General features: G+C 52.3%; 1 protein-coding gene across 11 annotated transcripts in view; it reads right to left on the bottom strand.

Moving 5' to 3' along the window:
- The window catches only part of PTPRU (protein tyrosine phosphatase receptor type U), a 298,799-nt gene that overhangs the window by 205,637 nt on the left and 72,041 nt on the right, over positions 1-21,121 (bottom strand). For all 11 annotated transcript variants that reach the window (XM_043532241.1, XM_043532242.1, XM_043532243.1 and 8 more), the window contains exon 2: positions 1,425-1,553. In XM_043532241.1, coding sequence (XP_043388176.1) covers positions 1,425-1,553 — 129 coding nt within the window. The remainder of the gene's footprint in view (positions 1-1,424; positions 1,554-21,121) is intronic.

Below are 21,121 nucleotides of genomic sequence, written 5' to 3'. Positions count from 1 at the left end.
GGGGTGGATCCACGTGCAGCGGGCAATACACATGGCTCCTGTACAATTCAGACACACATGGGGAGCCGGGCTAGAACCCCAGACCTTCGGCTCCAAGCCCTTGACCCCTAGAGAGTCACTCCAGCTAACACTGGCTGTAGGTCCCTTATCCTGTCTGTGAGCCCAGCCACTAGAGGCCGACATCACTCACAAAGCCAGGACTTCCCACAGCCAGGCTGGATTGTGCCAGCGCCCCCATCTCGGATGCCCCATGGGACACGCTACAGCAGGCTCAGCTGATGGCCATCCCACTCAATCACATGGGAAATTCCTATCCCTGACCCCAGGGCCAGGCCAGCACACCTCCTCTAGCAGGCTGAGGCTCCTGGGACGAGCAGGGCTCATCCTCGCAGTGCAGGGCATCACATGTATCTGTGAGACTGAGAACTCAGCACACGTCTGACACCAGGGACAGACTCACAGCCTGTCAGGCGCTGCTAACCGCAGGCGAAAACAGCAGGTGCCGCAGAACCCCGAAAAGCCAAGAGGACAGTCCCTGTCACTGCTGAGCCCATCAGCCTGACTCTGTGTCACACTCGCCTTGTGCAACGCCTTCCAGGCCGTGCAGGGTAAAGCCAACAATACAACCTCGGGTGCAGGGACTGAACCTTTGCAGCTATTGCATGAGCCACAGGCCAAGAACTTACAGGCAGGAATTTGCCAGTCAATTCATTTGGGGGAATCACATGTAGCTCACGGGGGACTCAAGAAGGGAACACAGCGCAAACGTCACCCAGCAGCGCTCGCCTGCACACCTGCTGGCCACAACCCCGACCTGATCCAAAGATAGGAAGAGCAATACTGCAGCTTTGTTACTCCAAGACACTGCACTTGGCCCATTCTCCCTCCCCACCACACACATGCATGTGCCCTTGTGCACACAGCATGAGCAGGAGTTACTGGACAGGGTCTTTTATCTAAGACAACAAGGGGAAAAAAATACTGCTTGCAAGATCTTCAATGATCAAAGCACAGCTAAACTTATGTCACTTAGCACCTGTATCTTTCTCTCTTGTAGTGTTTCAGCTAAGCATTGGTCTCTCACACACACACACACACACACACAAAGTATAATTTCATGCTAAAATGGCATCAAGAAAACTGCACATAAGAAAGAACCAAACTACCGTCTTCCAGAGAGAGCACAGCATGGGTGTCTCCTCTGTAACAAGCTGCAACAACTCTGAGAATAGACGGGCTGCTGCCTCGACAGACTCCGTACTGCGGATCTGCTCCTAGCAAGTGCGGGAGCCAGTGGGGAGGAGGTGGCCTGCTCTGTGTTTGGGCAGGAGGGGATCCCATAGGTCTGACCTGCGGAAAGCTCAGAGGGGCTCAGACTGGGAGGTGTTAATGGGAGATCTGGGGGATGGGAGAAGATGACTCACCATGAGGAAGGTCAGAGGTCAGGTGAGGCATAACATAGCTCCGGATTAGCTCCCACTGAAAGTCATCGTCCTCCCGTTGACTGTACTCACACTGGTTTAAATCCAAGTCTTCCTCGAAGGTGCAGCCGGCTGCCGTGGGGAGAGGGAGAGAGAGGGAGAGAGAGTCAGTGCCATGGGAAATGCAGCAAGCTTGGCCGCAATGGGACAGCAGCAAAAGTGCCAATGGGCCCAGGTGAGAGAAAGGAAAAAACCTTCATGCCTAGCTGAAACTACCTGCCAGCCCCCCTCACAGATGGCATGAGGCAGGCAGACCCCCAGGGCAGGGCTATGGTAGGAGAACTCACACTTCCTCACCCTAACAGGACTTGACTTCTAACCCTAGACATAACAGCAGGCTGACGTGCAAATCTCCACTCCCCCGGACTTCACAGGGCATGCTTGCAGCTAACACTACACACAGATCCCAACATGCGCGCGCGCACACACCACCACCCCCCCAGCAGACACAGACCTACACACACACACGGATCCCAACACAACACACACACACACACACCCCCAGCGGACAGAGGCCTCCCCTCTTTCTAAAGCCACCTTCTCCCCTTTAAGCTCCCCACAAGCAAGCCCAGAATAATGCCCATCGTTCCCCGGCCCAGTCCCGCGTCTGAAGGGGACCTGGGGGTGACAGGGGCACTGAGAAGATTATTCAGAAGGCAGCAGCTGGAAAACCTGGATCATTTAAGCTTTGCATTGGTGGCACTGAGCCTGCCTTGCCCTCCTACAGGCCCTGAAATGAGCCACCGTGCAGAAAGGTGGATTTTTAAACGGAGATAGCCAGGTTACTTCTTGTCCCGGTAGCACCGGAACTACAGGGCCAGGGAGGGAGGGGGCACAGAGCTGGGCAAGGCCTCAGGGGTAAGGTCAGCTCTCCTGTTCACACCCAGGCAGGGATCAATCAGGATGGATGCTGCTCCAGCCCTCCAGCATCCTCCCGAGCAGCGATCCTCCAGCAGGAGAGGAGGGGCAGGAAATACAGGATATGCACACACGCAGGATGTAGGCAGCTACTCCTCCTATGGGGGCTTATTCTAATGCAGACCATCGGGGGACCCCATGTGGCGAGGCGAGGCAGCCCAGGCCACGTTAGGGTAAAGCATTACACCAGAACTAACACAGGTGATCGGCACCTGGCTTGGCCTACCCTTCAGTCCTCAACACACATTCAGACCCAGTCCTCATCAGCTGCGATGGGGCCCCATCCCTCTTGCCTGCAAGGAAGCACCAACAAGGATGATGCAGCTAAACTCAGAGCCTTGCATTGCTGTTTGTCCCCAGGGAGCTGCCAGTGCTTTTCGGGGATGATATTTAAGCTGTTCTATCCCAGACACGTGCAGTTCAGAGGGGAATAAAGCGATGGTTATGAGGAGTCTGTTTTAAATGCAGCATAAAACAGCAACCGGGTGACCAGAAAGCAACAGACACGGAATGAGACGTTTAGTACCAAATACAGCAAGGATGAAACACAGACATGGGAATGGCAGTCTCCGGGGGCAGCCGGGGTCATGATCCCCTTGCTGATTGGTTATGTTTCATGTCTAATCAACCAGCCTTAGAAAATAACGAAGAGCCTCGTTATCCCGCCTGTGAGGCTGGAAGGGAAGGCAGGTTGCGTGCCTGGTGAACCCCTGCCAGCTTTGGGAACAAAGACACCTCTTGGACCCACGTTCTGCATCGCCCAGCTGTATGATCACTGCAGTTCACACACGGGGAGGAATGTAGAGACAGCACCGATCACGTCTGGATCCAGAGCAGGTTTGGGTCCACACCCGCAGCAGAGTTCCAGGATGCTGAGATTATCTGGGAGCGATTTGGTTGGGTATTATAGACATAGGGGACAGCCACAAAATGTGGATCTGGATTATCACCCCACTCCAAAGTTCAGGGGTAGGGTGATCAGAGCCAGTCTCAAGTGCAAATACCTCAGCTACCCGCCCACATCCCTATCGCTGCAAGGCCAGCTGTCACTCACAGCCGCTGGCCCCCAGCATTTTAAAGTGAAAGACAACAATGGTCAGAATCTTATCTCAATGGAATGACGTACAGCTCCGTGCATAGTGCGAATGGGGCAGAAGGAAGGAATAGGGTTTGCCAAAAGGGTAACGTTGGCAGAAGGCAAAATGGGGGGGAGGGGTCCCAAACTTCTCGAAAGGGCTTTACAGAGAGCAAAACAAAGCAGAAAAGTCAGGCTAGAAACCAGGTGTCCTGCTGCTGAACACTGAACACTGCACCCCACTGGCTCCCTCGACTGCAGAGCGGGGAAAGGCACTTGATTGAGCATAGCTAATGCCAGCAAGCCTGGTTAGAAAATGCCCAGAAACACCAGCGCATACGCAAGGTAAACCAGCTTTGTGATTCCATCTGATATAGCCGAGCGCAGTCCCTAGCCTCCCGCCCCCCTCCAGCCTGCAGAAGGATGGCGCTCTGATGTCTCATCCTATGAATACTTCCCCCATGGCCGGGACCCGGGATGCTTTTATGTTCAGTCATCTGTGCACCAGCCAAACCAAAAAAGGAGCTGGGGATTTGATTTTGTACAGCATGTAACTGGTACAGCTTGGCTTGTTAAACACTGACCTATTGTTCCATTAAAGCCACAGATTACACGCAGGCTAAGGCTTCGGTAATAATTAATACTGGCCCCCTGGGCTGAGCAGAGCAGCCCATTAAGAAACCCCTGAGCAAGCACAAAGAACAAAGGCAAATACCCCATAAACAGGCTGGTGCTCAGGCTCTGCCCAGCCCTTTTTATTATTTCATTCGCTTTTTCCTATTTTTCCACAAATTACATCAGCCAGTTCTCACCAGGGCTCAGGAATCTGTGCTCAGGCAATTAGCAGCTTCACAAGGGCCTAGCATGGAAATTGCTACCCAGGCAAGTACCAGGATGGCTCTACAGCCTGTGGGACATGCGGGCCAGAGCACGGGGCTTGGCACCACTAATGCCCCTGGAGTGGATTTCCCTACTCCTTAAGCAGGGAGCAGTGGGTTCACAACCACAGGCCCGGCCTGCCCCCACATGCAGACAGGGAGCAGCCCCTTCCAGCCAACAGCCTATTGATGGGTGCTGGCTGCTGTGTGCGCGCTTTGTGTGTGCACACACATGCTGCTCTTCCCACACACTGGCATAGCATGCTCATCCCACCACGTGCCAGCACCCCAGCGCCCACGCAGCTTGCCCCTGGCACTCACAGACAAGGGCACTCCCCTCAAACAGGCACCCATGAGCCCCACACCTCACATGCATGTACACTGGCCCCTCAATACTCACTCACACACTATCCCCCAACACACACAGATGCACCCCCTCATGCACCGACACCCCAACTCCCTGAGGCGCAGTCTCCCCTACACAAAGGTAGCTCTGACCACCGACACATACCTCTGCACCCAGGTGAACTCCACCTCTCTGTGTGCCGTGGTGGGTGGCTGGATACTCAGCAGCGGTTGGCTGCAGCAGCTCCAAAACCAGCCTGGGTATGCCCAGGGCCCTGAGCTATTCCTCCAACTCCACCACAGAGAACAACTCGCGTCGATCCACCCTGAGCCAGCCTTTGCGAAAGGCCACCACAAGGCTCAGCCAAAGTTCCCATCCCACCGGCTAACTAGACGCTCCACCACAGAGGCGGCTTGGTCCAGTGAGCAGGGCCCCAGACTAGGACTTGGGAGATCTGGGGCTACTCTCAGCTCTGCCACTATCCAACTTGGGCAAGTCCCGTCCCCTCTCTGTACCTCAGTTTCCTCTCCCAGCCTCTCTCTAGTTAGATTGGTAACTCCTGGGGGAGGGGCGGCTTTCCACTCTGTGTACCTAACCTCAGTGCTACTGGCAGAGAATCTTAGAACTGGAAGGGACCTCGAGAGGTCAACTAGACCAGTCCCCTGCACTTATGGCAGAACTAAGTATTATCTAGACTATCCCTGACAGGTGTTTGTCTAACCTGCTCTTAAAAATCTCCAATGATGGAGATTCCACCACCTCCCCTAGGCAATTTATTCCAGTGGTTACCCACCCTGACAGGAAGTTTTTCCTAATGTCCAACCTAAACCTCCCTTGCTGCAATTTAAGCCCATTGCTTCTTGGCCTATCCTCAGAGGTTAACAAGAACAATTCTTCTACCTCCTTGTAACAACCTTTTATGTACTTGAAAACTGTTATCGTGTCCCCTCTCAGTCTTCTCTTCTCCAGACTAAACAAACCCAGTTTTTTCCCCTCTTCCCTCAGAGGTCATGTTTTGGTTGCTCTTCTCTGGACTTTCTCCAATTTGTCCGCATCCTTCCTGACATGTGGTGCCCAGAACTGGACTCAATACTCCAGCTGAGGCCTAATCAGCGCAGAGTTGAGCAGGAGATTTACTTCTCATGTCTTGCTTACAACACTCCTGCTAATACTAATGGCATAATTCATTTACATCCATGTCTAAACCAATATAGATAAGCCAATACAAAAGGCTTTGTGGGGTAAGAGCGGCTATCTGCAGTTGAGTTAAACCTGGTCTCAGCTGACTTAAGATAAAGAAAATCTTCCCTCACAGGACTAGGGAAGGCAATGTGGCCTAATGGCTAGGACACTGGGCTACGAGTCAGGAGATCTGGATTCTAGTCCAGGCTCTGGCCTGTTGGGCGACCCGGGGCAAGTCAGTATAATAAGGAAAACCACACTGGATTGCCTTGCCAGGAAGAGGAGTGCTCCCTGCCCCCTATGCAGCAAGGGGCCCTGAACTGCAGGATCACACTCCTGTTAGACACAAATTCCCCTGCAGTCAGGCTCCTCCCACCGCAGGGAGCAAGGAGGGCTGCATGGACCCAGAGCAGACACAGTTGTGTTGCACACAGGTCTCCCCAAGGCCACCGAAAGGCTGTGTCCCACCCACTGCTGCTGGATCTGCACCCACCCAAAGGCAAAGCAATATTCAGTGCTGACAAATGGACAGGGTGCCTGCCTGCACCCACAGCTCATTTAATACAAGAAATGAACAGAAAGTGGGTCCCAGTGTGCTGGAGTGGGTGCCTGCCACATGGGCAGGCTGCTGTCCACACCTCCCACCTGATTTAAGGGCCTGGCTAAAGGGGTGAGGCAGCACACGCATCAGCACATTAATCCAGCTGGCAGTTCTTTGAAGCTACACCAGGCTCTCCCCTTGTGCCAGCCAATACAGGAATAATAAAAGAATCACTTTTTTTAAATGCATGAGTGCAACATTGATTAGTCTCCTTAAAATGCCTGGGTATGTGTCATCCCAAAGGACCCCCCAAAGCACTTTCTAAATACCACGCAGTACATACAAGGAATGGCTTCGCCTGCCACTACAATGCAGCCACCTTAGGGGTGTAGCATGGCAGCTGCTTAAACAACCCACAGCAACATTGTCCCCACCAGTTTAGGGCAGGAAGTGAAGATGGGACTATAGCCCAGGGAAACTTCCAGGAGGGATTTATTGGGAATTGCATGACATCAGGATACCTAACTCAGGCCTTGATTTCCCCTACAGGACCATGGTGTCTCAGCACTCACCAGGGTCTCAGCTTCACATCCCACCCAAAAGCCAGCACCTCCAGGTCCACAGAGCCTGCCTACCAGGAGTAATACAGAGCAGTAATGGCACCTGCTGGGTGACCAACAGCAAGCTGAGTTTTCATGGCAGTTCTCTCGTCGCATCCAGGCCAAAGCAGGCCCTGCTTCGCTTACAAGAACAAACGCGAGCACAGCCACGAACGAGGGACCAGGGCCACAGGGAGAGGGAAGGGTTGACAGGGCGTGCACTGCTCACCCCCCAGAGTTCCTCCCCGCACTCTCAAAAGCGAGCTCAGCCTCCAATGAGACGGACACGCTTAGTGCAGTTTGGCTTAGAAAGGAAAGGGGGAGGAGGAGCCGTGAGAGAAGCAGATAAAATATCAGCATGCTGGAGCGAGGCAGCCGCCCCTCATTCCTGGAGCTGAGCACGGACTGAAGCTTGGTGAGGGTACAAAATACTGAAATCCCGTTCCCCAAACACACGCATTCCCAAGGGGATTAGAAGTGGAAATACTCTGAGAGGAGGTGCAGGCTTTTCTTTGAGGTTTCCAGCCCCATTTTACACCCACTAGGGGTTCAGAGAAGGGCCAGGAAGATGCAGAGTTACCAGGACTAATCCCAGTTCTGGAAGGGATTAAACCTTGTGCTCAGGGTTTAAACCCATCTCTGCTAGCGACCACAATTCGACCCATGGGGGGGGGGGGCAGATTACCCCACAGCTGTTATGGTAGCATTCTTCTTACACCTGCCTCTGACACATCTTCTGCTGGCCACCGTCAGAGACAAGACAGTGGGTCGAGTGGCCAGTCTGGCAGTTCCAGGCCGTCCCATTTTGGAGTGATTCCCCATCGAGGCTCAAGCCTTATGTGGTTTGCCTGTTAGGAACATCAGCATGAGATGCACAAAGAGGCCGTTTGAAGAACCACTGAAATACAAACACAGCCCTCCCACAGCTGAACTCCACGGCCAGCCCAGCTGCCCTTCTCCGCGTGAGCAGCAGCAGGTAGCTTTGTTATGCTCGCAAGTTTTTATCAAAACATTTATTTAAAAACAGGTTGTTACAAGAACTAGAGCCAAGGTGCCAGCCACAGGTGCAGTCCGGAGGATGGAACTCACGACTTCATGTAACGGAATGCGGCTGCAATAGGTGCACCGGGTTTGGCGTGCCCCCTAGTGGCAATTCTGATTATAGTACTACTTGGAACAGGAACTTGCCCGTTAATCAACGCTAACTAGAATCCTTAAAGGAAATTTGGGGTGGGCGGTGTTTGGAGATTGAATTGGAGGCCTCAATGCCTCCATCTTCCCTACAAAAATCCTGCATCTGAACACATTATTGCCATCCCCACGTGTTAAAAATAAAAGCATGAATCAGGAGCCCACAAGTTATGAGATTTGCTTAAAACCATCAGATTACAAAAATACCTAGGTGCTGTACAAACAGAACAAAAAGACAATCCCTGCCCCAAGGAGCTTCCAGTCTAAGCATCAATTGGAAGAAATAAAGAACAGTGAAATCTAACAGTCACTTTGCAGTTTATGCTCGTGACTGTGGACAGGTAGAACCATTTCTTTGACTATTTGTCAGAATCAACCTTCCCCACTCCTCTCACCACAGCAACAGTTTTCAAGCTTAACTGTGGTGTATCCTGCATCCAGCCAGGTACTAGAGGCTACAAGAGTTTTCAGATCTTCCAGCTTTTACTGCACCAGCTTGAGAGCAACTAAGAAATTATCTAAAAAAGAAAAGGAGGACTTGTGGCACCTCAGAGACTAACAAATTTATTTGAGCATAAGCTTTCGTGAGCTACAGCTCACTTCATCGGATGCATTCAGTGGAAATTATCTGTAAGACTTTGCACCCAAGTTATACTGTGGGAACTGGTGATGTCACATAAGAACGGCCATACTGGGCCAAACCAATGTTCCATCTAGCCCGGTATCCTGCTTTCCCACAGTGCCAGATGCTTCAGAGGGAATGAACAGAACAGGGCAATTTATTGAGTGATCCATCCCCTGTCATCCAGTCCCAGCTTCCAGCAGCCAGAGATTTAGGGAAGCCCACAGCATGGGATTGCATCCCTGACCATCTTGACTAACTGCCATGGATGGATCTATCCTCCAGGAACTTATCTAATTCTTTTTTGAACCCACTTATACTTTTGACCTTCACAGTGTCCTTTGGCAATGAGTTCCACAGGTTGACTGTGTTGTGTGAAGAAATACTTTACAGCCAAAGCTATGCAGGAAATAGCAGCTGGGGCATAACGAGGAGGAGGAGAAGAGTTTTCAGGTGGGATAACACACACTTGCCTGTCCCATTACGTGTTTCCCTATTTAGTGCCCTTACAAAGGGGGCACATTTGCAGCCCAGCCAGTAAATTAGCACAGGGCAATGCCTGGGGAGCCAGGTTCTGCAGGGTAGCTGAGACCAGAATCTGGCCCACCGCACTCTGAACATTTTAACAATCTGGGATTTACGCTCTTTCAGGGCTTGTTCTAGAGAACAGGCAGGAGGGGCATGAAAATATAAAATGCAGATAAGGGCAGGTTCTGCCACTTTCTCCCACTGCCCCATTCTGCTTTTAACCCCATGTGTGTTTTGTTAATGCACCGAAGGTAGAAAATGAACACAGCTCTCGCACTGGGCCTTGCCAGCAGATGGATTTGCGTGTAAGCAGCTCTGGGAAGGCAGCACTTTGGAGAGAAGCTCTTAATGAGTTTTCTGTGTATCCCTGGGACGCTGCACCACAGCATGCCTGGGCCACCACCCGCCCGAGGGCACTTCCACCACACAGAGACGGCAGACGCTGGCAGACACCATCTCGAAGGGCAGATTCCCATTGCCTGCCCTTGTTCACCGTCCCTCCAGCACCACTATGTTAGATGCTGCCTCATTTTCCCGTTATGAGACAATGGGGAATGTCGCTTTCTTCTAACACTGAACAAGGAGCTCTGGGATATCAGGATTATCCCTAAGGCTAATGGCCATGCTTCAATGTAGAGCTTCTGCTTAGAACCTTCCCCAGGCCTCCCCTCCCCTGGCTTGCTGGTACAGTTTTAAAGGAAAAATACATAGCCAGTAGATTCTGCTCATTAGCAAAATTGATGTCATCTGAAGGTTGCCAACAGGCGGAAGACAGGCTTGCAGGGCTGCAGCCCGGGAAGACAGCGCTGGGATGTGCACAGTACCTCTCCCTGGAGTCCTGGAAGCCTGTGGCTAGGCGGGGAGGCTGCAGGCCTAATCAACGCTAACTAGAATCCTTAAAACCTCCACAGGGAGGTTTGTGAGGCTTCAACCAGGGAAAGGGCATGAAAAAGTTGTCAATAAGCAGTGTTGAAGTCAGTGGGATGGGTTTCCAGAAAAACGTTTCTATTACTGGGAAGTTGTTAATATCAGGATTGCTGTTAACCAGCAACAGCTGTAAACACACACACACACACACACACACGTGTCCCCGCCTGCTCCACATTTCCAAGCCCCCAGGCCCTTTCCCTCCTCCTGTCCCAACTCCAGAGCGTTTGTTCGCTATTTTCTTTTACTCTGGACAGAAGCCCGTGCTCAGACCCTTGGCCAGCACCGTACGGGATCGGAGTTCGAGTCTCCCAGCGCACCAAGCTGCAGTGATGGGGAGGGCAAATTCCATGCTGGCTACTCCACTTTCCATGGGTCAATGCCACCTTCCCACTCCCTAGGGGTAACCGCTTTTCCCTGGGGCTGCTCTGACTGCTAAGACAGACTAGGAAGCTGCTGCAGCTAGGGGAAGCCGCAAACCTCCTCTGAATTCTCTGATTAAATCTAGCTGCTCCTCTGAGCAGTGTTAACGGTGGGGACAGCACGCCGCAGTGTCTACATCAAGCAGTCAAAGCTCAGGAGCCAGGCCCTGAAAACCAAGCGATTAAGAAGAAAAAAACCCTCATGATTTTTAAGCCACAAGACCCCAAGCCTTCTGGTTCCTGAGCCTTTCTGGGCCACGCTTTCAAAGTTTTGCGCTGCAACCATGCAGGCTAAACCAACTTTTTCTTTTTTAATGAAAGTTGCTGTAAATCACATGAGTCCAAGCGCTGGGGCTTTGGGAAAACCATCAAGACTCACAATAAAAAGAGCCAATGCTGGCAACCCTGAAAAGCAAAAGAGAGAAGTAAAAAGTATGAGAAAAAAAAGAGGGGAACCCCCCAAAAGCAGATGAAAGAAAGAGAACTATTAAGTATGAAGAGGAAACCCACTGCCAGCAGGGTCCTTGCTGTACCCCCCTGCATCCCCAGCGGAGTTTGGCTCCTTCATCCTGTCTTAGCAAAGGGAAACCTGGGCACGGAAGGTAATTTAAATTAACAGCAGCCAGCACAGAACCACCCGACAAGCAGAGGACCAGACTGGAGGAGGGGCCGTTGGAAAAGAACAGCCGCTCGCCCTGCCTGTGGGGTCAGAGCCCAGGCTCAGTGCTTGGTTTTCCCAAAAGGGGGGGAAGTTTTATGACAGCTCCCTGCAGAGCCCAAGCAGCGCTGGTTGGCGAGTAGGATGCCATGCCTCTCACCTCTGGGGTGCCAGTTTCCCACCAGCTTGGGGCAGTGGAGGCCAAAGCTTGTTACCATCTTACAGCTGTTTGATGACCTTTGTGAAATGAGTCTGCTGAGTCTCAGCCCATGTCATCATCTCAAAAGCCACCCGCACACCTGGCACATTAGGTGAATTAACAGGGCTTTTCCCTCCTAGCTTTGCAGGGAGAAAGAATGGCCTAGTGATTAATGCACCAGACTGTGCTGCAGAAAATCAACATTCAGTTCCCCACTCTACCACAGACTCCTTGTGAAATTTCGCCAAGACTTTCTGTACCTCAGTTTCCCCACTGCAAAAATAGTGATTGCATGCTTTGCCTGCCTCCTGTGAGGCAGCATTCTTTCCTCTCTCCAAGATGCTTGGTTGTTTGTTTGGGCTCCCCAAGAGGACCATCACCTCTGCCAGTTGCTTCTGAAGATACAGAAGCTGCTATTAGCCAAATCGAAACATTTTCACATCCTCGCCTAGAAACTGCTTACCTCTGATCAAGAAATTGCCAGTGAAAACCTGTCATTCCATCCAATATGTTGCCATAATGAAACAATTTTTGCTAGTCACCAGCGGAAGCTTAAAATGCAATTATGTGGAATGGATATTTCGCCAGCTAATACGCAGCTGTCCGAGCCAATCAATCTCCCCTCCTTGGACAGGTTGATTGTTATTGCTCCTTATGCGTGGGCCTGTTCTCTCTTCCTCTCCCCCGATCTATAGCTGAAATGAAGCTAGGCTGGGTGGGATGCTCCGTATTGCCAACAAATTTGTACATACATGCACACGGCCTTGAAAACAGCTTCCCTGGTAGACAGCATGAGAGATACAGCAGCCTGCTGCACTTTGGTGCTTGGCCATTAACTCTTACACAGCTGCTGGAATGGAAAGTGGTTAAAAAAACCCAACTGTTTGTACTACAGTAGCAAGTACAGGCCACCACAAATTAAATCAGGGCCCCATTGTGTTAAGCGCTGTACGTACATATAGTAAGAGACAGTCGCTACCCAAAGGGGGAGGGTGGGGGGAAGATAGCTCAGTGGTTTGAGCATTGGCCTGTTAAACCCAGGATTGTGAGTTCAATCCTTGAGGGGGCCCATTTAGGGATCTGGGGCAAAAATTGGGGATTAGTCCTGCTTTGAGCAGGGGTTTGGACTAGATGACCTCCTGAAGTCCCTTCCAACCCTGATATTCTATGAAAAGGGTTCACAGTGTAAACAGACAGCAGTGGACAAAGAGGGAAACCGAGGCACTGAAATCCACTCAAGGTTATACAGCAGACGAGAGGAAGAGCCAGGATTAGAATCCAGCTCTCCTGATTCCCAGCCCAGTACCTAAGCTACTAGACCATAATGGAGATCTGGCATGATCCAGCAACCTTTAAATCCTGCTGACCACTTCCTAAGCCCCTATCTTCTCTTTGTAATGCACTGGCCTAGTGCACGTGATCACAACTCCCCTAATGGCTCGTTCCAGTCATTATTACAGCCTGCTACTCACGGCTCAAGGAGCCCTCCTTTAACTCAAGCAGAAAAGGCTTGTGCTTTTGTTATTAAAGGTGCCAGGTTCAATCCCCACTCCTGGAGGGGGTGTATAATTATGCACCCATGGTATATTACAGGTGCATGACCATTAAAGTCCTGTGGCACTATGCACAGAAGACGACGATTTTCCCCTTATGCACCAGACCAAAGTTCCTCACCCAAATCAGACTGTGCAAAAGTTGGCTGCTCCATCCACCCCAGAGCTGGTTGCATTTCTGTGGCTCTGCCATGAAGAATGTCAAGGTGACGTTTTGATTAATATCCCACCTTCCCTCCAATCTCAGCAGCTGCTCCTCTCAGGTCAAGGCTGATTCGAGGGCAGAGGGGCCAGGAGGAGCTGCATTGACTGCTCCATGCCCTGTGGATTGCTAGAGCAGGCGTGGCCTCCAGGCCTCTTTCCACTGCAAGACTGATAGCACCATAAAAATTAAGATTAAAACAGATGAATTCCAATGTCTCAGCTATAGATCTCATGGCCGCTATTTAGAAGTCATCATCTTCCATCAGCCACGGAAAGACAAATAGAATTAGCCCAGTCCCCAGTTCCCTGCCATGCCCAGGGTCAGGTTCATAGGCTGAAAACCTCAGCTCTAAGCAGAGCTTTCAAAAATCAAGGCTTTTAGTCTGCCTGGGTCTGAAGCATCAGCAATCGCTGCTTCACCAGTCATTCGTGACCAGAGCAGCCAGGACTCCTGGGTTCTGCTGCCAGCCCTGCCATGCAGAGTTCAAAGTACCCATCTGTACAATGGGGATAGTTATATCCATCTATGTACTGGGCAAGCAGGAAGCCCTGCCAATTTCATGTACAAAATGCTTTGAGACCCTCAGATGCTGGGTGCTCACACCATCCAAAATGCTTGGACTTGCGCTCACTCGGCTCTGCTTCTGCAGCACTTAAGCAAGCGAGGATGCTGGTCACCCTGACCAGAAGGGGAAGCAGTTGGGTAAAACACCAGTTGAGAGACGAACCGATCGTTTCCTTTCCCCACACCGTGACCGAGCAGGTATCAGGCAGTTTGGAGGAGTCACCAGTGGTTTCAGAGTTGAAGATGCTGGCCTGCTCTTCCAAATTACAGCCATTAAGGACCATTTTGCGCATCTCACCCAGTCCAGAGGACCAGAAGACCCAGGCAGCAGTCTTTCTTCACTATACATCCCCATGACGTCTACAGGAGCTTTGCTAGAACATCATCTGTTCTGGGAGCGCATGAGCACATGTCTGTGTGTGCTTTCAATAGAGGCCACATGCAGATGGGCTCAAGGCTGCTCTCGTGAGATTTACAGGCCAGGTCCACATTCACTGATTGGTTGAATCCTGTTGTTCAGATGAACATCCAAGATCCCCAGCTGTTGAGAGCAGCCTAACACTCCCCCCTAGCGAGCAGGTGGGCAATACGGCAGGATAGCCACATTCACCCACTGGAGCACCTGCCACGGTGAAGTCAGCTGGGAGCTCCTGACAAACCGCCATGGGAGAACTCCGATTCGCCATGCTCCCATTGATCGAAAGCACCTGATTGCCCAACGGCTGGTTATGGGGTTATCCTGCCAGAGCTCGTAAACTCTACAGGCCATCCGCTTCCCATGCAAGCCTGCCCCCAAAGTAGCTCCCCCCGTGTGGAGTTTAGTAGCTCCAGGAGCTGTCTGGTCAGTAACAGGGAGGCCTGGATGATCCAGACTCCTGGTTTAGCAGAAGGTTTATGCGTAGCCTTAGCGCTAGTGTGAAACGAGGTTCTGCTGCACTTAGGGATGTCTCGTACACGCCGAGAAAGGCAGCGGGCAATTCTGACACCCAGAGCTGTATGATGAGTCTGTTCCAGGGTGCGACTCTCAAGTTCCTCTGAGGTTTGTTACATTTGGGTTGGTGGTTGAGCAACCCCAAATGCACGTTACCTCCCCTCCACCCCATTGGAGCGAGCCCTGCACGGGAACTCTACCAAGACCTCCCACATCACAGCTCGAACCACAAGGCAACCCGGCAGGCCACACCAATTAACTTGTATGCAATGTACAACCATACAGACTCTTGCCTATCCTATGGACTGATCACTTGGCCAGAGGCCTGGAAATTAACACTGTGAGCCGCGCACTGCATCCATTGACCAAGAGCCAGGCTGCACAGAGCGTTGGCCGGTCAACTCCTGGAGGTCACGGCGACCTCGGAGTTGCCTCTTTATTTTGCAGCATGCTCCAGGGGTGGGATCCGTGCACTGGCTGGCAAGGGCCATGCCAGTCCCTGCTGGCCAGGGCTCAACCACTGGAGCTGCTAGAATTCAGACGGAGGTTTCTGCCCATTGAGTTGAGCTTGCCTTCCCAGACAGTGCATTGGCCTGGAAGGGTTGCACGGGCAGGGGGAAAAGCTCTATTAATAGCCTCGTTCAGGCAGCACCAGATTGCAGGGTGCTGGCAAGGGCCCCAGCTGTAATGACATCATGCAACCTCAACCCTATGAGAGAAACAGCGGCGCCGCTCCCAGGCACAGGCAAGCGGAAGAAATTGCTACCTGTGCACCTGCCCGGCCCCTCCCTGGGCACACAGAACTGAACCCATCCGCACCACGCCGCTGGGAGGAAGAGAAGCAGCCTTATCTCCATTCCACAGCTGGGAAACTGAGGCACGGAGAAACTAAGGCCCAGATCCACAAAGATATTTAGGCGCCTCACTCCTATTGATTACAACAGAAGTTAGGCCCCTAAATACACGAGGATCTGGGCCTAAGAAATCAGCAGCAGAGCCAGGAATGGAAGCCACGACTCCCACATACCAGGCCAGTGCCTTACCTCTTCCAAACTCTCTCACACCTCCTTGCCTGCCTCTTTCAAAGCCAGGCTTGCTCTGCAAGGTCGTTATTCCAGCGGTACTGTCCAATGGTCTCTGGGGAGTGGCCAGCACAGTTTGCCAGCAACGCGCTACGTAAGCAGGGCAGGCTGGCATGCGAAGTTGTCAGCCCAGCAGGGCCAGCATGTGCTTTGGCATGGCACTGCGGCTGTGCACCCAGTTAACAACAGGTTACTCTCCGGATAATGCTCGGGGGGCAGGACTAAACTGGGGGGTTAATGTAAGAAAGAAAGAAAGAAAGAAAGAAAGAAAGAAAGGAAAGAAAGAAAGACAGACTCGGGAAGTTAGAAACCGCAGAGCAAGGAGTGCCAGGGCGCCCCAGGGGTAAGAACAAGCCAGCACGTGCCCAACACAGCAGCATTCCATGCCCGGGCCTAGTCTTACTGCAAGACTGGCAGCGTATGGAGTCGGGTGGCAACTCAGCCAGATTCCAGACGTTCCCAGCTTTGCATTACCGGCCGGTGGGACACCCAGATGGCTATTTCAAGTGACTGGGTAAAAAAGGCTCTTTCTTCAAGGATAGACCTGACCCCTCAGAGTCAGGACAACTAAGAGTGGGGAGAGGCAACCGATTCTATTCCTCCCTGGACATCAACAGCATGGCTTCCCTGGGGAAGCATGACCCGGCCTGGGGGGTTCCCTTTCTTTCTGGTGAGATAGGGGAAGACCCAAAACCTTTTTTCTGCTGCAGCACGGGGTCACAGTCGGGGAAAGGCTGAAGAACACCCATCCACAGATTTGTCCCCCATGTGCCAGTTGCCGCGCTCAATCCCACCCTTTTCCGTGCTGGGGGACCCCAGTCCTGTGCCTCCAGACCGCATGCCACGACTGAGAATGCCCACGCCAGCTAAAGGTCCCAAGAGTTTGCAGATCTGGCAGTGACCAGAGAAATGAGTAGTTCCTGGTGTACAGAGTATGTTTGATCTGGAGTCAATAAACCCGGCAACTTGCACCGTTAGCTTTACAGCGTCACTGTGGTTTCGGTTTAAATCGAGACACACGCCCGCCCATGCACTGTACGCTGAACCTGCTGGAAGGACACACAGTGGACACAGCAGGGACTGACTGTCTGTCTGGTGAGCTGTGGCCCAGTTTCCAGCCGACACCTCACATCAGTCCCATGGTCACCAGGTCACGTCAGTCTCAAGTGTGAGCCCCTTACTCAGCAGTGCACCCGGCTGCCTGGGTTTCCTTCAGGAACAGAGAAGGAAATGCAAAACTTAGAAAAAAAACAACTTCTTAGCTACTATCGACCCCATCTTACAGATGGGGAAACTGAGGCACAAAGCAAGGTGAAGCGACTCATCTGAGACCACCCCACTAGGTCAGTGTCTGGGGCACCGGCCCATCCATTCCCCCCTCAATAGGCATTACAAGGAGACTCCAGCCCAGCAGTAACTGAGAGGGACAGCGGGTTCCAGCGCAGAGACATCCCAGGCGGGGAGAGCGGGGAAAGCTTAACCCCAGGCCGGGGTTGGCAGGAGGGGTGGAAAGAGTGGAGGGCAGGCATTAGCAGGGAAGAGATGTTCCATATACTAGGGGGCAGCAGGAAAGATGGCATGGGACAGATAGTGGGAGGAAAGCGGGGGAGAAATGAAGGAGGAGAAGAGAGGAGGAAGAAAAGAAAGAACAAGCGACCCTGTGCAATTGACAGAGCCTAATTAAATCCTGCACAGACACTAGGAATATGGATGGCTGCCCAGGAGTCTGCCTTGTGCTTTTTGATCTGTTTAGACTATGGGCCTCGTGCTTGAAAGTTAATTACACACTTAAACCCTTTCAGTTTAACCTAATGCACCAAGGGAAATGTGCCATGGGTTTCTCTTTTCTTTTATTGAGCCACCTTTAAAAGGCTCCCGCACTAAAGGGCTTGACGCAGTCACGGATTTGAACACAGGCTCCATTATCCTGACATGGGCTTGTTCTACGTAGGGGGCAGGAGAGCGGAAGGGTGAGTGGCTTGGTTCATATACACCAAGGGGAGGCGCTCTCTGCCGGAGATGGTGCCCTGACACCAGAGAGAGCCTAACCCACAGCAAAAGGGCTCAAAGAGGAACCAGCCGCCTGCCTCCAAACCTCCAGAGCAAATGGAAAATGATGCCAGAGCAGAGACTGGAGGAGGGGATGAAGGTGAGGACTCCTGGGTTCTATTGCCAGGTCTGGGAAAGGGGGCGGACGTCTAGTGGTTAGAGCAGGGGACAAGGAGCCACAGGTCTGAATTCCTTCTGCTTTGTGGGGAGGTCAGCTCAGCTCCCGGCCGCCCCAGCTGTTCCTCAGCGCAACTTGAGCGTTTTTTGTTCTGATGCTGGGTGCTGCATTAGGGCTCGGGCTGGGCTTGCCTGGGCAGGGCAGGGGGCTCCTGCACGGGCATCTGACATATGCCCGACACTAAGGAACAGGCCCCAAAGCAGCCAGCCCTCCAAGACAGCTGCCCTAGGTCCACTCGATGCATCCCCCACTGACACCGCACAGCGCGGCAGGCACAACAGTCAGGAAAGAAAACACAGGTGACCTTTAGCAGTCTTGATTAATTTTTAATCACTGGCCTTTCACGGAGGCTCAGGCAATCATCGAGAGCCAGTACACAGCCAGCGTCAGGACGCCACCCAGTGACATTTCCAGACAAGCCAGACCCTGCTGAAGAATGGCAGTGATGGGGCTAGTAAGGGGCAGGATGGACGCACCGCCAGGGGCTCGTGTACTCGGGGAGGGGGTCAGGGAGGAGTCCACGCTGGCCTGGCCCAACAGGACGACAATGGGATCGCACTCTACTAGGCGGTATTGTAGCTCCCAGAGGCACCACCAGAGATCAGTGCTAGGTGCGGTACGTACCCACATCAGAGACGGCCCTTGCTCCAAAGATCTCACAATTGGAACAGACAGGAAGCCTAATTATCCCCATTGTACAGAGGGGAAACTGAGGCACAGAGTGATTCATGGTCCTGCTCAGAGACTCTAGCAGGGCCAGGACTAACTATGTGGCTCTCGTTTGGGATCACACTGTCTCTCTCATCTGAGCCTGGGCAGGTCAGAGACACGGGGGGAGGAGCACAAAGGCAGAGCACTCTGGCATTTTAACGACCATGCTGTCTAACCCAGCGCAGGGGAGGTCTCCAGGACACCAGTGTCTTCCCCATCCGTACAGCTGAACCGTGCACAGGAAAGGTTAGTTAAAATATCCCAGCCTAGACATGGCCTTCAGCTCTCTCTAATCCTGGCTCCAACGAGGAGAGGCCACACATGTAATGAGTTTGGATGGTCTCAACTGGCTCCCTCACTGTCCCCATTCCCCCACCTATATCAGAAAACTCACCCATCTTGAACAAGTCACCACTCGGATCCTCCAAACTGGGACAAACTCGGGGTCCCACAAAATCTAATAGCCTGGGGCCCACAGGAGAGTTAATCCGGCCCTGGGTGTGTGTGGGGGAGGGGAGGGGGGACTGGAAGAGCAGGGACTGCCACGGCTCAGAAGTTAGGTGCCTGAGCCTCTCTCTCAGGTGCAGGACTGGAGTCGCAGTGGGGCTGCGGGTCAGGACTGAGGGGCGTCTGCAGAGCTGCCTGCAGGAAGCCCGCTCAGCCCTGCTTTCTAGCATGTGCTATTCATTCCTCCTTTTCTTAATACGCTCAACTGGGGTCCCCGACCAGCCACTTCTCAGGGCTCTCGATTCTATCTCGACAGAATCAGGATTACAAAGGCTGATCCTTTCCCCCTCCAGGAACACGGCCCAGATCCCCACCCTGAGAGGATAAATAAACCCAATGACCACAGACAGTCAGCCTTTGAACCGCTGGGCTCCTCAGAACCCCATGAAACCTTCTTGCATCTCCCTCTCTGCCCCCACCATGCCCCTCCTGTGCTCACTGCACCTCTTACTCTCCCCTGGAATTAGCAACAGGATCCTGTACTCAGCAGGACACGTTACGCCTTGCACTAGCTCCTGAGAATTCACACCACACACCAGGATCATTTAAGATGAGGAACGGCTGGCCTGGGCCACCATTCATCTCCACCCTCACACGCTCAACAGCTGCCATGTGTTTATTCAGGCCCCTGTGGCTTCTTTATCTTCTCCAAATGAATCCCTGCCACCTGCGCAGCAGGAATATAACCAGGGCTTAAATTCTCAGAGTCTTTCCCAGAGCCCCCCACCCCCAGACAGCTCCAGCTGAATTTAAGCCCTGAATATAACTGCGCACAAAAAATTAACCATATTAAGCTTGGGTGGGGTGTTAGGTGCTGAAATACCGTGTTTTCATAACTCTCCAAGCGACTGGCAAAGGAAGGTAATTGTCACTAGCCCCATTTTACAGCTGGGGAAACTGAGGCACAGAGCAGTGACGTGGCCTAAGTCACACAGCATACCAGCAGCCAAGCTAGGAATGGAACCAACATATCCTGACTCCCAGGCCATGTCCTCAACCACTGGGCTACCCTTCCATTACCAAATCATTCTGCACCTTCAGAAGTAAGCAGTCCAGCTACCTAGCTGTTAGCGAGCATGGATGAGAGGCAATTGGCTGATGCAAAGTCTTACAGAGTGAGTCTCCCACACCATGCTCTCCCAGGGAGACTGTTTTTGTTTTCTCTCCTCATCAGTTTCCTTAAAACAAGTCACCTAGATAGAAAGTGTTTGTAAGGTTTGTATTAAGAAAACATTACAAACAATAAAATCATCATCATAAAACCCATCTCGTATCTTACCTAGTGCTTTTCATCAGTAGATCTCAAACTGCTGCACAATCCTTTAAGGTATTTACCCTCACACACTACTGCAAAGTGACTTGCCCAAAGTCACACAGTGAGTCAATGGCCAGGAACAGAAAGCAGCTCTCCTGTGTCTTCTAACTACTCCTAACTAACTCCTGTGTTTTCTAACTACTAGGCAAGGCTCCCTACCTTATACCTGCTCTGGGTCAAGTCTGTTGCTCTGCACGCAGTGGATTTCAGTGCAGACGGCCTGGTTCAGGCTCTCCCTCTGCAAAACCGGGCAGGGCTTGATGTGGCCTAAGTCACACAGCACCATAAGGTGGCTGGCACTCAGACCAAAGTGCTGCAGCAGAGTGAGCGTCCGTTCTTTCCTGCTAAACAGGCAGCCATGGCGTACTGGAGAAATGGTTCTGAAAAACTCTGGTCCTGAGTGGGAGCTGCCTCCCCACCTGAGGTCTCTGCGGGTGCCAGCTAAGGATGGGTCCGAAC

The sequence above is a fragment of the Chelonia mydas genome, chromosome 19 (genome assembly GCF_015237465.2).
Source record: "Chelonia mydas isolate rCheMyd1 chromosome 19, rCheMyd1.pri.v2, whole genome shotgun sequence".
NCBI lineage: Eukaryota > Metazoa > Chordata > Testudines > Cheloniidae > Chelonia > Chelonia mydas.
This window is presented reverse-complemented; position numbering and strand designations above follow the sequence as displayed.